A 14,335-nucleotide genomic window follows, 5' to 3' on the forward strand; every position below is an offset into this window, starting at 1 on the left:
AGGATTTGGAGCAAGGCCCTGCCATTAACCATACATAACTAACTACTCTCCTTTTGAAAAACAAATCTTGGTCTGCAGGAAGCCTTATTGGGCCTGAAAGCTTGACAGTGGGCCACCTAGTCACCATGAGACCTGAGCCGCCCATCATGAGGTGGGTGTTTTCTGAGTCATAGAGCCATGGAGTTGGTCAAGCACAGCAGTATGTACATGGTCTGGCCTGATCAGGCCTTCAGGTACAAGCAAGTTACACGATGAAGTTGCCTAAATGCTCACGGTCCCTCCTCCTGCCTCACTGCCTCCTCTCTCCCAGCTTGTACCTCTGGCCTCATGGGAAGTTCCCTACTATCAGTTGACAGAGGAAGAGAAGACTCAGGCCTGGTTTTCAGATGTTTCTGTAAGATACTCGGGGTTGGGCCTTAGCATTATAGCCCTTTTCTGGATTATTCCTGAGTGTCAGTGGGTAAGGGAAATTTCATCAACGAGTACAACTTTAGGCAGTACACCTGGTTGTACACTTTGCTGGGAAGGAGAAATGGGCAGATGTGCAATTATATACCAATTTCAGTGGTTTGGGTGGATGGCCAGGGACTTGGAAAATCCAATTGGAAATTTGGTGAAATTGGAAATCCAAAAGGAAATCTGGGGGAGAGTTTTGTGGATAGTATTCTCTGAAAACATGAAGATATGTATGTTCCATTTGAATACTCACCAAAGTGTGGCCTCAGAATAGAATGATTTTAAGAATGAAGTGGCTAGGATGACCTGTTCTGGGGGTGCCGGTCAGCCTGTTTCCCCGGGCACAGCAAACTGCCCAGTGTGCTCATGAACAGAGTGGTTGTGGTGGCAGGAATGGATGTTATACGTGGGCTTAGATGCATGGAGTTCCATTCACTAAGGCTGACGTGGCTGTGCCCACTGCTCAGGACCCAGTCTGCCAGCAGCCAAGACTCACACTGAGTCCCTATATGGCACCACTGCCCAGGGTGATCTGCCAGCTGGCATGGTGATTATACCCAACCACCTCCAGCCTAGTAGGCATAGCATTCATCTTTTTTGAAATAGATACATATTGTGGATATTGATTTGCCTTCTTTGCATGCAGTGCTTTTGCCAAAAGTCACATCCACGGACTTACATAGTTCCTTATCCACTGTCACTGCATTCTATACCCTGTTGCTTCTGATAAAGGAACTCACTTGACAGGAAAAGAAATGTGGCGATGGGCCCATGCTCATGGAATGTACTGGCCTTAGCATGTTCCCCACCATTCTGAAGCAGCTGGCTTGACAGAATGGTACAACGGCCTTTAAAGAAAAAACAAAACAAAACAAAACACTTCACTTACAGTGCCGGCTAGGTGGTAATACCTTTAAGGTTGGGGCAAGCTTCTCCAGAAGGCTATGTATGCTATGAGTCTTGCTCCTCTCCTTGGGATGCCATTTCTGTCCTTGCTGCCAGAGGTTGCCAGTCACCAAACAAAGGACTCCAGACAGTGGAGGAGCCTGGGGAGGAGAACTAAGGAGGGGGTGGGGGCTCCCCCCAAGGAAGAATTCTGTAAATATGTCATACCCATAACTGTACCCCTCTTAATCTCACCCTCTCCCATGTCCCTGAAGAGTTGTGTCAGCAAAATCTGGCAGACTCTTCCCCAGAGGTTTTCAGAGGGGACCTAATCAGAATGGATATTTGTAAGGTGTTGAAACTAGAGTTCAGATTAATGATTATAAATAGATTATCTGGGCTTGAAAAGAGCATAGAAGACAGTAGAGAATTCCTTTCTGGGGAAATAAAAGAACCAAAATCAAATCAAGTTGTACTCAAAAAGACTTTCAATGAAATGGAATATAAAATGGAGGCTCCAGGGTCTCCTGGGTGGCTCAGCAGTTGAGCGCCTGACTTTGGCCCAGGGCCTGATCCTGGAGTCCTGGGAGCCAGGGCCGGGATGGACTCCGGCATCTGGCTCCCTACATGGAGCCTGCTTCTCTCTCAGCCTATGTCTCTACCTCTCTCTCACTGTGTCTCTCATGAACAAATAAGTAAAATCTTTAAAAAAAAAAAAAACCCAAAAAACAAAACTCAGTACAGTAAAAGGAATGCAGACATGGAGCGGGAATCTTTAAGGCATGTTACATGAAAACTATGATGGCTGATCATAGTTTTATGATTATAGTTTTATGATGGCTGATCCTACTTTATTAGTGATCACAATAAAGATAAAGTACTAAAAAACCCTCCAATTAAAGAACTGAAAGTCACAAGTTAGATTAAAAAATAATCCAGTGGGGATCCCTGGGTGGCGCAGCGGTTTGGCGCCTGCCTTTGGCCCAGGGCGCGATCCTGGAGACCCGGGATCGAATCCCACGTCGGGTTCCCGGTGCATGGAGCCTGCTTCTCCCTCTGCCTGTGTCTCTGCCTCTCTCCCTATCTCTCTGTGTGACTATCATAAATAAAGAAAAATTAAAAAAAAAATAATCCAGTGCACATACAATCACTTCCAAGAGCCCACCCTGAAAATGAAACGTAAAGATTAAAAATAAAAGGCCAGAGAATCAGGGTATTCTAGGTTCACTGCAGAACAACATTAAAAGTTGAGATAGGAGGGTGAGTCATTCCTCTAAGCCCCCCCCTTTTTTTCATTTTCCTTTGTCTTTTTAATTTAAAAAAATTTTTTTATTGGTGTTCTATTTGCCAACATACAGAATAACACCCAGTGCTCATCCCATCAAGTGCCCACCCCAGTGCCTGTCACCCAGTCACCCCCACCCCCTTCCACCACCCCTTGTTCGTTTCCCAGAGTTAGGAGTCTCTCATGTTCTGTCTCCCTTTCTGATATTTCCCACTCATTTTCTCTCCTTTCCCCTTTATTCCCTTTCACTATTTTTTATTTTCCCCAAATGAGTGAGACCATATAATGTTTGTCCTTCTCCGAGTGGCTTACTTCACTCAGCATATTACCCTCCAGTTCCACCCACGTCGAAGCAGACGGTTTTTGTCCTTTCTAATGGCTGAGTAATATTCCAAGCCCTTTTTTTAGAGAGCGGCAGACCGCAGGCCCCGGGTCACCTGACTGAGGCCCCGCCCATTTCCCCTGGGTGCTGCCGGGACTCGGCACCGCTGCGCGCCGCAGAGCCCGTAGCGCGCCGTGGGCAGCGGGTCGATGGGGTCCTTCAGCGGCCCGGCCGCCCGCCCTCGGACCTGCCCTGGCAGCCTGAGCAGGGCAGAGACAACTGGAAGAATCCTTAGCACTGAGTACGAGTCCCTCCCGGAGAAACCTGCAAGGAGCAGGACTTGCGCTCCGGCGCAACGCCCTGGGGCGCCCGCGGGCAGCCCGGCCCCGCTCGGCCCCCGAGCCCCGCGCCGCCGCGGCCGGGGAGTGCGCCGGCGCCCGCCCGGGAAGCCGCTGCCCGCGGCCCCCCGCATCCGGCCGCGCTTTGTGCCCTTCGGGCTCCTGGTCCTGCTGTGCTGGTCCCGGGGGGCGTCAGGCCAGGCGACAAGTGAGTCCCGGGGTTTCGGGAACCTTGGGGCGGGGGGTGGGGGGGGAAGGAGGATGGGGAGGGAGGTGGGGGAGAGGAGGGGGTGGGGGAGGGGAGGGGGGAGGGGAGGGGGGAGGGGCGTGGGGAGGAGAAAGGGGCGGGGAGGGGGTGGGGGAGGGGAGGGGCGTCGGAGAGGGGAGGAGGAGGGCGGGGGAGGGGCGTGGGGAGGGGGTGGGGGAGGGGCGTGGGGAGGAGAAAGGGGCGGGGGAGGAGGTGGGGGAAGGGGTGGGGGAGGGGAGGAGGAGGGGGAGGGGAGGGGGAGGGGCGTGGGGAGGAGGAGGGGGCGGGGGAGGGGTGGGGGAGGGGCGTGGGGGAGGGGAGGGGGGTGCAGCCGCCCGTCGGAGGGACCCCGGGCTCGGCGGCGGCCGCGGGCGCTCGTCGCCCTCCGGGACCTGAAAGAGGCGACGGGCGGCCAAGTCCGGCCAGGCTCTGGGCGCCCGAGGCCCGGGGGAGGGAGCAGGGCCGGCCCTGAGGGTCCGCGCTCGCCCCGGGCCCCCTCCTGCCCCGCGGGGAGCCGAGCCCGAGCCCGGAGCCGCCAGTTGGGGGCAGGACCGGGCGCTGGCGCAGGGCCTGGTCCCCACTCAGCCCCCCGGCCCTGCGCCACCCCGACGAGGTCTCGGGAGCCCCGTCCCCACTCCTGGCCACCCTTAGACTTCCCGGCGACTCTGGCAGCGCGTCCAGGCCTGTGCCGCGCCTGGCGCTCCTTCACCAGCCGCACGCCAGCCCCACGTCCCAGCTCAGGACCGCGGACCTCCGCGCTGCAGGTCCCTGGGCTGTACCTGCCAACTTGCATTTTTACTTTTTAAAGATTTTACTTAGTTTTTCATGTGAAGCGCAGAGAGAGAGGGGCAGAGACACAGCAGAGAGAAGCAGGCTCCGTGCAGGGAGCCCGACGTGGGGGACTCGATCCTGGGTCTCCAGGATCTCGCTCTGAGCCGAAAGCGGACCCTCAACCGCTGAGCAGCCCAGGCGTTCCACCTGCAAACTTTTGTATTTTAATTTTTTTAATTGGAGTTTGATTTTTCAGCATATCGTGTGACACCCAGTGCCCATCCCATCAGGTGCGCCCCTCAAGTGCCTGACACCCAGTCACCCCACCCCCCGCCCACCTTCCCTTCCACTACCCCTTGTTCGTTTCCCAGAGTTAGGAGTCTCTCATGTTTTGTCACCCTCTCTGATATTTCCCCACTCATTTTCTCTCCTTTCCCCTTTCACTATTTTTTATATTCCCTGAATGAGTGAGACCATATAATGTTTCTCCTCCGATTGACTTACTTCACTCAGCATAATACCCTCCAGTTCCATGCACGTCGAAGCAAATGGTGGGTATTTGTCGTTTCTAATGGCTGAGGAATATTAATATTCCATGTATACATAAACCACATCTTCTTTATCCATTCATCTTTCAATGAACACCGAGGTTCCTTCCACAGTTTGGCTATTTTGGACATTGCTGCTATAAACATTGGGGTGCAGATGTCTTTCACTGCATCTATATCTTTGGGGTAAATCCCCAACAGTGCAATTGCTGGGTTGTAGGGCAGGTCTATTTTTAACTCTTTGAGGAACCTCCACACAGTTTTCCAGAGGGGCTGCACCAGTTCACATTCTCACCAACAGTGCAAGAGTTCCCCTTTCTCCACATCCTCTCCAACATTGTGGTTTCCTGTCTTGTTGATTTTCCCCATTCTCACTGGGGTGAGGTGGTATCTCATGGTGGTTTTGATTTGTATTTCTCTGATGGGAAGTGATAAGGAGCAGTGCTTGTTGGCCATGTCTATGTCTTCCTCTGTGAGATTTCTGTTCATCTTTTGCCCATTTCATGATTGGATTGTTCCTTTGCTGTTGAGTTTAATAAGTTCTTTGTAGATCTTGGATACTAGCCCCTTATCTGATATGTCATTTGCAAATATCTTCTCCCATTCTGTAGGTTGTCTTTTAGTTTTGTTGACTGTTTCTTTTGCTGTGCAGAAGATTTTTATCTTAAGTCCCAGTAGTTCATTTTTGCTTTTGTTTCCCTTGCCTTCATAGATGTATCTTGTAAGCAGTCACTGTGGCCATACATACACAGAGATAAACTCAAAATGGATGAAAGATCTAAATGTGAGACAATCCATCAAAATCCTAGAGGAGAGAACACAGGCAACAACCTCTTTGAACTTGGCCACCTGCACACTTTTAAATGTCATTCCCAGCTGCCATCACTAGGGGTCTCTTCCTGACCTTGCATCAAGATGTAAAACTGCACTTAGCATGTTTGCTACTACAATACCTCTGTGTCACAGGGTCTACAGGGTCCTGTGGTCCAAGAAGCAGGTCCAGGCCACACACTCACCCGTGTATGCCTATGGCTGCTTCCCTGCTGGCAGCAGACATGAGTAGTTACAACAGGCCTATGCCCTATTTAATATCTGCAGAGAATCTGTGCACCAGGTTCACACCCTTGAATCCTCAGCTTTTAAGGTCAATATTCAACTCTGTCATTTGATCCAGGAAAGGGCCCTCTTTTACATTGTACTTGGAGAAAAGAGAAGACACCATAAGAATTTCGCACTTGAAATTCCCTACTGCACAGCCCTCAACCCAAACAACTGCAAAGATTTCTCATTACTGCTACAAATAATAATCACTGTGGGTACTTGAACCAAATGACATCAAGTGAAGTGTACCTGGGACACCTGTGTTTTCATGACCTGACCCTCACCCCTCACCATGTACAACACACACATTACCCTGCACTACAGCAGTTACATGAGGCTATATTGACACTTGGATCCCTGATGATGATGTCAACTCACACACTAGGTCGCACTCTGAATGTCCGGATGGCCTCTGCTTCCCACTGTGTACCTACACCTTTAACGAGCACGTGGCTTTTTGGGGAAGGTGAGCAGGAAGCATTGCTCTAGCTGCAGACCTGAAGGGTCCCTACTCATCGGCGCTGGCTTCTGCTTCTACTAAAGGGTTCCAGCTCTGAGAAGCGGCTCAGCTCTGAGACCTGGGCAAAAGACCCAGACTTGCTGTTGGGTAGCTGCCTTCAGCCTCATCCTCATGACCTCTGGGGCTTGGTCTTTGTTTTTATGAAATCCAGTGACCCCTGGGTTGGCTGTCTAGCTATTTTGCCTCTCCAGTCACAGTGTTCTTTGAGTCAAAGGGATGGAGAGCAGTTTGTGGGGCAGGGCCAGGGCTGGCATTCCACCCTCTAGGGTCATTTCAATCATTGCTGTCTCCCTGCTCTGACACTTGAGCACCTGTATCCCAAATCTCTTATTTCAGGATTTATCTCCCCAAATACATGCTACTGGGCATCTATCTCTGCAAAACCGTCTCCTACTGCCAAGCTTGGCCATCAACTACAACCATAACTGAGCTCCTTGACAATGCTGGTGCCTGTCTCACCATGCATTCTTTATGAGCTTAATATAGAAAGTCTTTCAGACCTGTCCATGAGTATAGTTGGTGGATATATTTTTAGTTTTGTTTTTGGATCTCTTACCATATGTTATCTGTCATATGCATGTCTCTGAACCTTATAATCCTTTCTTCTGCTGTCTTCCTTGGCAATTCCTGATATTCGAGACTGTGCAGTGAGGACAACCTTTTTTTAAAGCTTCCAGGTCAATCGTAATGGCAGATGGTCACCATCTCCACAGCTATAGTAAATCCTGTGACCCATCATCGTGACCTCTCACTTATCAAAGAAGGTGCGGTTTTGCAGGGGCAGGCCGTGCCTTGACAGCCCAGCGCTACAGAGATGATGCTATGCTGACGCATGGATGGGACAGAGGTCCTGCCACTCTCCTCTTCCAACTCCAACCACTACCTGCGTTTTTACTTCACAGATGCTACTTCTCTTTTTTGTGAATTCTCCATCAAACCTCAGTCCAGTGCTGGACAACCATGGTGTCAGGTTCGAGGCTACGTCAAAAGAAACCTGTTTCTTTCCTACAACTGTCAGAGCAAGGAGATCACACTTGTTGGTCCTATGAGGATGAGGATGAATGATACAGGGTTTAGGGAGACACAGAAAGAAACTCTGAACGACCTGATGGAAGAGCTCCAAAAGAAAGTGCGTGACATCAAAGCAGAGATTTACCCTAAGAATGGTAAGTGAAAGGCCCAGGATGGAAGCGGAGCAGTTTGGTAGGCCCAGGGAGCTATGGTGTTCATGGAAACCTTGGAAGTTGGGCCTACACGAGCAGCCCAACAGCCAGGCAGACAAGGAGAACAGAATAGGACTGGGAGGATTGGAGGGGAACTGAGGAGAGGAAAGCACAGGTGCAAAGAAAGGATTGTTTAAGACCAGAGGCTGACTTCTTTCCTGTGGGGGGGCGGGGTAGGTTCTCTCGACCTGCATGGTGAGATGAAGTGTGTTCGTGGGGCCAGCAGATACACCAGTGCATCCTGGAAGTTTACCTTCAATGGGCAGGTAACCCATTACTTTGACTCCGAGAATGGAAACTGGACAGTGGTTCAACCTGCAGGCCGACAGTTTCAGGGAACATTGGACAGTGACAGAGATGTGACCAACTTCCTCATGAAGGTCTCCAAAGGAGATTGTAAGAGCTGGATGGAATACGTAATGAACCACTGGGATGAGAAGCTGGAGACAACAGGTAACTCAGAAGATTGGATGGAATGGTGTTCTCTTGAAACGGGTTTGACCTACCCCACTCAGTGTGCCTGTGTGTGAGTGAGAGAGAGAGAGAAAGGAAGAGAGAGAGATTAATCCATCCATGGTGACTTTTCTTGGTGGAATAATGGCCCCAGGTCTGTTCTAGCATCCTTTCTTTCCTTTCTCCTCTCCTGGAATCACCTCCTGGCTGTACCCACCTGTACTCCTCTGGTATTTCTTAGATTTCCTGCTGGCCTCAAACAAGGGGGTGTCAGTCTGGCTCCAGAGATTGTCTTCTTACTGTTCCCTTTTCTGAGAATCACTGATCTTTTCTCGTCACCTGGGGCATTGCTGGAAGTCTGTTAGTGCCACCTGGGCTGTCAGCTCCTGAGAGGTGGTCGCTGTCAGCATCCTCATCCTCCAGCACTTCTGGTCCTGTCACAATGGAACAACTTACATGGCCACCCCTGTTTTCCCTAAGGCTATAGGAGCCCCTAGGAGACAGGATGTGTCCCTTCCCTCCCTCCAGACAGCAGGACTTATCACCCCAGCTGCCACAATGGGATGATAGACACTGTCTGCCTGGTAGGATGGCCTTGGGGCTGCGGGCACTGAGGAAGCTTCTCCCAGTCTGGGTACCGGACTGGGGCTCTCATTCTTGTGTTTTCATTTCAGTGCCACAAAGCAGGCCTCAAGACATGGCCCGATCTGGGGCCTCAGGCAGCACACCCAGCACCTGGATCTTCCTCCTGTTCCTCTACTGTGCCATCCTCCTTGGCATCCATGTCGGGGTCCTTTAAAGGGACAGGTACCGGCAGCACAATGGGAGGGAAGGGAGGGCCCCATGGCCTGGGGCGGGGACAGGGACGGGAATCCCCGGGCTGCACCTGCTCACTCGCCGAACCTTCTCACAGAGCAACGAGACCAAGTGAAAGAGGTCTCACATCACTTGTTAGCAATAACCTGGATATGCTCAGCCCTGAGTGCTGACACATGCTCATGGTTCAGGTACCTGGAAAGAGAGAGGGGCCCCCCAAAATTTAAGGCCTGGGGATACTAAGGGGATTGACCAAGCTGGGCCTGGGCAGACCTGAGTCTCTATGGAGAGTCAATCTGGGCCCAGAGAGGGTGGTGTGGGACAGGAGGGGCCCACAACCCAGGCGGTATTCACCTTTGAATGACAGCAGCCTGCAGGCTCCTTGTGATGTCTCAAGGGGGAGAGGACTCCATTCAGGGGCTTCCAAAGAGAGGGTCCAGAGTCTAAGCCCAGCAAGAGGGAGTGGGAAGGCCTCTGCAGAGCAGCTCTAAGTGCCAGAGAGTAGTGCTGTGTCCCCCCCAGAATGGGGCTCAGGTTTTTGCATGGAAAGCAAGGGTGAGCTGTAGAGACTGAGGAGGACAAGACTAGAAGGGGGCCAGTTCTGCATGCACGGGTAGGAATTCTGGCTCAGGTTGGTGTAGTGCCTGGCAGCCGGCTTCCCGAGGACCTCAGATCCTGAGCCACTGAGCAGCCCCTGCTTTGAGCAGAGCTGACCTGGGAGATGGGGGAACTGAGGCTCTGCATGTGCTCACAGTTGAGCAGCACCAGGAATGGATGGGGTGGGGGAAGGGATCATCATGCCCAGCGCTCCGTGTGCTGCTGGCCAGGAGGTGGGAGGGCAGGAAAGGAAGGATCTGTGCCTGCAGCATTCCCCAAGGTTACAGTTGTCAAGTGTAGGTCCTTGCCTCCTGTCAGATGCCGCAGCAGGTCCCTGAGGGCCTGCCAGGAGAGGGAGAATTAGAACCTGAGTCAAGGGAGCAGATAGATCTATGCCTCACTTTAGCCCTGAGCTCAGACCATTGGTAACACGGCCTGGGCTGACTCAGTGATTTGCTTTAGGAGGGAGGAGGTTTGTGAAGGTGGCCGGGCCCAGGGCTGGGGAGATGACTGGGTTCAAGTGCCTGCCGCTTGGCGAGGGCTGGGCTCGGGCTGGGCTCGGGTAGGAGTGCTGGCAGAGGGCAGCCCCGGGATTACCAACTGAGGATTTCCTCAGCCACTGAGACAAACCTGTTCTTTCTCCAGGCTGGCGAAGCTACCAAGGAGCCCAGGAGAGTAGGGTCCAGCTGCGCAACCCTGCCTTTGTGCAGGCTGCCTTTGGATGAGCTGCTGTTCAATTTTAGACCACTAGACCTCGTGGCCTTACATTCCAGAGACCTCGAACCAGACCACATGGTGCAGCCCTTGGACATTCTGTGTCCCTTCATACATTCAGTGCCTTTCCTGTTCAGCACTTTGCCTTGGCAAATTCCTGCCATTTTTCTTGATGCTAAGTTATAGAGTCTTTTTTTTTTTTTTTTAAAGAACTTCCTCTTTCTCTCTCTCTTTTTTTTTAATATTTGTTTATTTATGACAGTCATACACACACACACAGAGAGAGAGAGAGAGAGGCAGAGACACAGGCAGAGGGAGAAGCAGGCTCTGTGCAGGGAGCCCGACGTGGGACTCGATCCTGGGTCTCCAGGATCGCGCCCTGGGCCAAAGGCAGGCGCCAAACCGCTGCGCCACCCAGGGATCCCGTTATAGAATCTTTGAATGGAAATATCTAAAGGTATTATCAAGAAATCTCAACAAAAAGAATGTTCTTCATCTTGTCCTTTGCTTGTGCAATATCAGAATCTCCTCTGTATGGTGACATTGTTCTTGTACATAGTATTTTTTTTAAGGGGAAGAAATAAAATCCATATTTTATTGAACTATTTTTCTTGTTCGAGGTTTTTTCTAGACCCTGAATTTCTTATAAATCAACCACAAATTTGGGAACATTGCGAATGAAGTCCACTCTTTGATGAGAAAGTTCAGTTCCAACTGGGGAAAGTTACCTGAGTCCCAGCCTTTATAGCCTAACATTACACCTTACTTGGAAAAATAAACCAAACATCCAAGTGCCCATCTTGGGTCAAAGGAAAAATGTTATGTTTTTAGAAAACTGGAGCTACAGAATATACAATGCCATAAAGTCAGAAGGAGCTGCATAAGGAGCTGCATAAGGCATTTTTGCTTCTTTTTCTCTGGGAACCCCCCCCCCCCCCCACACACACACCCATTCTTCCATGCCCAAAGTTGAAGGCAGGTCATACTAGAGGATCTGCCATATTTTCTGGACAGAAAAACCACTTAAGCCACCTTTGTTCCTGTCTTCGCAGCATGGAAAACCAAGTCTCAAGTATATGTAAAAGTCCAAAAAAAGAATGAAGTTATTTGCAGTATAGCAGCCTCTCTCATTTGAAGGAGGTGAACAGGGTTCCAACTGGACTTGAAGCTACCTGTTTTGTTTCCCTTTTCCAACCTTTCAATAAACCCAAGCATGCATTCATAGAGTTAGCAAATGTACAGTGTGATCCTTCCTTAGAAGAATGAAAAATCATTTAAAAATCTCCAAAGACTTCTGAGGTAGAAACCAACAACAGCTTCCTTTTCTAGGAGAAAAATCCCTCTTCTTGTCCAAAATGTAGATTTACACATGTAAAGATGTGTATTTTACAGAGATTCTGTTAACCTCACATTATCTTGTCTTTATGTTTCTTTGTCACATCAAAGGTTTTACTGCAAAATTGGACCTTTGTTCTTTTCCAGCAAATCTACTTCACAGGATGAGTCAAGGTTTAGATATTTAATATCTAGTTTTTAACCATCTCTTTCATTTCATATTAGAATGCACATTTGGAATTTACTCCTTGCAGACTCAACTGTGCTTATGACAGTAGCTGAAAGTAGAAGACATTAAAAAAAAAAAACAAAACAACAAACCTGATGTCATCCATACTTGCTATTTATTTAGTCTTCTTGTTTGGAACAAAAGGTAAAGAATTCACAAATACCAACATCTAAAAGTACCTGTTTCAAATTTAACATCAGCTTCAGCTTCCAAAATAATTTCTTTATAATTAGGCAAAAAAAGCAGAACAAGCAGGTCAGTTGCTTCTTTCTTCTTGGAGAACTCAGCAAGACAATTGCATCCTAGGAGCAAGGTTGAATCTGAGAAGTGGAACAAAAAGAAAAGCAGCCTTTTCTGATCCAAATCATGGAGGTAAAATGTGTAGAGAAGAGAGATCCACATTTCAAGAATAGGAAAAGTGGCTGGGTAAAAGGAGGACTACCTACTCCAGGAGACAACAGAGAATCCTTGCCAAATCCTGAGTTCAGAATTTTGTTTTCTTCTCAAGATGAATACCAAAGCACCTGGAAGCCAAAGAAAATGCTCTTCCTCAAACCCACCAGAAGCCCTGCACCGTCCGGGGGCTTTATCGCCCCGCGCCCAACGGCCGGCTGGCAGCGGAACGTCTCACTCTGCCATCCTCGCTCCTTTCCAAGTCCGCCAACCCTCTTCTCTTGTACATAGTATTACCAGAAAGACACTGAAGGTAAGAACAACTTACCTCAAAAAAGAGAACAAGAGGCAGTACTGACTGGTAGGGACCTAATTGGTATGTATATAAATAAGATCTTAGAACTAGAGTTCAGATTAATGATTGTAAACAGACTAGCTGGGCTTCAAAAGAGCATAGAAAATACTAGAGAATCCTTTTCTGGAGAAATAAAAGAACTAAAATCTAATCATAGATCCTCTATGATGACAAAATAATCCCTCCAGGGTGACAAAAATAGAAAGATGAAATCAGAAAGGGAGACAAACCATGAGAGACTTTCAATCATAGGAAACTTATAAATATAGGAAGGGAAGGGCGTGGTGGATGGGGTAACTGAGTGGTGGGCATAAAGATGGGTCCATGGGGTGATGGGCACTGGGTATTATGTCATGATGAATCACTGAACTCTACCTCTGAAACTTCCTGCAGGCTGTATTTTAATTAATTGAATTTAATTTAAAAATGAGGGCAGCCCGGTGGCTCAGTGGTTTAGAGCCGTCTTCAGCCCAGGGTGTGATCCTGGAGATGTGGGATCGAATCCCACGTCGGGATCCCTGCATGGAGCCTGCTTCTTCCCCTGCCTGTGTCTCTGCCTCTCTCTCTTTGTGTTTCTCATGAATGAATAAATAAAAATTTTTAAAAAATTAAAAATGATAAAATAAATTAAATGTTATTGAATATTGCATCATAAAGAAAAAAGAAAGGAAAGAAAGTCTGTTATGTTTCTGGGTCCGGAGAGAAATGGCTGCATAAAGAAGTGGTCATATCCTACCCATGGCCTGGCCCTTCAGGAATCGTTTCTGGTGTATGCTGTGTGCACTGTGTTTGGCTGCTCTTTCCCTCAAGCCAGTCCTCGGCTGAGTCTCTCCTTGATTGCAGTGAGGAGTGTTTGGACGTGGGCCAGAGGGTGGCAAGTTTTAACGGAATGAGCTCTAGTCTGCTTGTCGAAAGGGACCTGGTGCTATTTCTACCAGAGCTGAAGCTTTGCAGCACTCAGGAGACTTGGTGCATGTGGGGGTTGAGGCCTGTCTTCTAGTGGGGAGACGGGGTGCAGCTCTGGTTCTCAGGCTCACTTGCAGAGTGCAGGGGATGGGGTTTGGTGTCAGGGGTTCAGGCCTCCACTCTGCTGCTCAGTGAAGACAGTCCCTGCTAATGGGGGGCAGGAGATAAAAAGGGCCTCCGCCCTCTCCCTCATCCCTGGAGAGGGGCGTTTGCACCTGCCACTGTCTGGGAAGCCCTCACAGAAGAGTAGATAATCTCTCCTCGCACGTCCGTCAGATCCCTGCCTTCACCCTGTCTGTGTCCGGACTGCTTGCCCACCCGGGAGTGCAGTGCACCTGTGTTCTATCCTGGGCACACCGGCTGAGTTTCAGAACTACAGACTTTAGGGACCTGGCATGGCATGGACCTGTGCTGATCCTCTGGGGAAGAGGATCTCACCACTCTGGGACTCATGAAGCTTTGCCCCAGAAGGGCAGTCACAGCACACACAGGAACTTGGAGTTTGGAGAAGAGTGCAGCAAAAAGCCAGCTTCAAGGTTAGTCACCCTCAGCAGGTGTCTTTGCCACTGTGCTAAGGGGTGGGGGAGCGCAGTAGTGCCCGCTGGCTCTTTTGTCCCCTCAGAGGCCATGCCCCTCTCCAGATGCTCCCCAAGAGGGGAGAACTCTCTTTCCCAGCGCATCCCAGGGGGTCCTCAGATTGCACAGTTGCTCACCTTCCAGGTTATCTGCCCTCCCCATGGGAGCCTGGCTATGCCTGCCGGGCTCCACACCAGACACACCA

General features: G+C 49.9%; 1 protein-coding gene across 1 annotated transcript; it reads left to right on the forward strand.

Annotated features, from left to right (window-relative positions):
- The first annotated feature begins 3,105 nt into the window (after positions 1-3,105).
- LOC121479504 (UL16-binding protein 3-like) lies at positions 3,106-10,583 on the forward strand. The gene is made up of 5 exons (XM_041735164.1): positions 3,106-3,494; positions 7,376-7,639; positions 7,874-8,149; positions 8,824-8,956; positions 10,208-10,583. The coding sequence occupies exons 1-4, from the start codon at positions 3,158-3,160 to the stop codon at positions 8,946-8,948; spliced, it is 1,002 nt and encodes a 333-aa protein (XP_041591098.1). The 5' UTR covers positions 3,106-3,157; the 3' UTR covers positions 8,949-8,956; positions 10,208-10,583.
- Positions 10,584-14,335: the final 3,752 nt, after the last annotated feature.

This window comes from Vulpes lagopus, chromosome 2, assembly GCF_018345385.1.
Source record: "Vulpes lagopus strain Blue_001 chromosome 2, ASM1834538v1, whole genome shotgun sequence".
In the NCBI taxonomy this organism is placed as follows: domain Eukaryota; kingdom Metazoa; phylum Chordata; class Mammalia; order Carnivora; family Canidae; genus Vulpes; species Vulpes lagopus.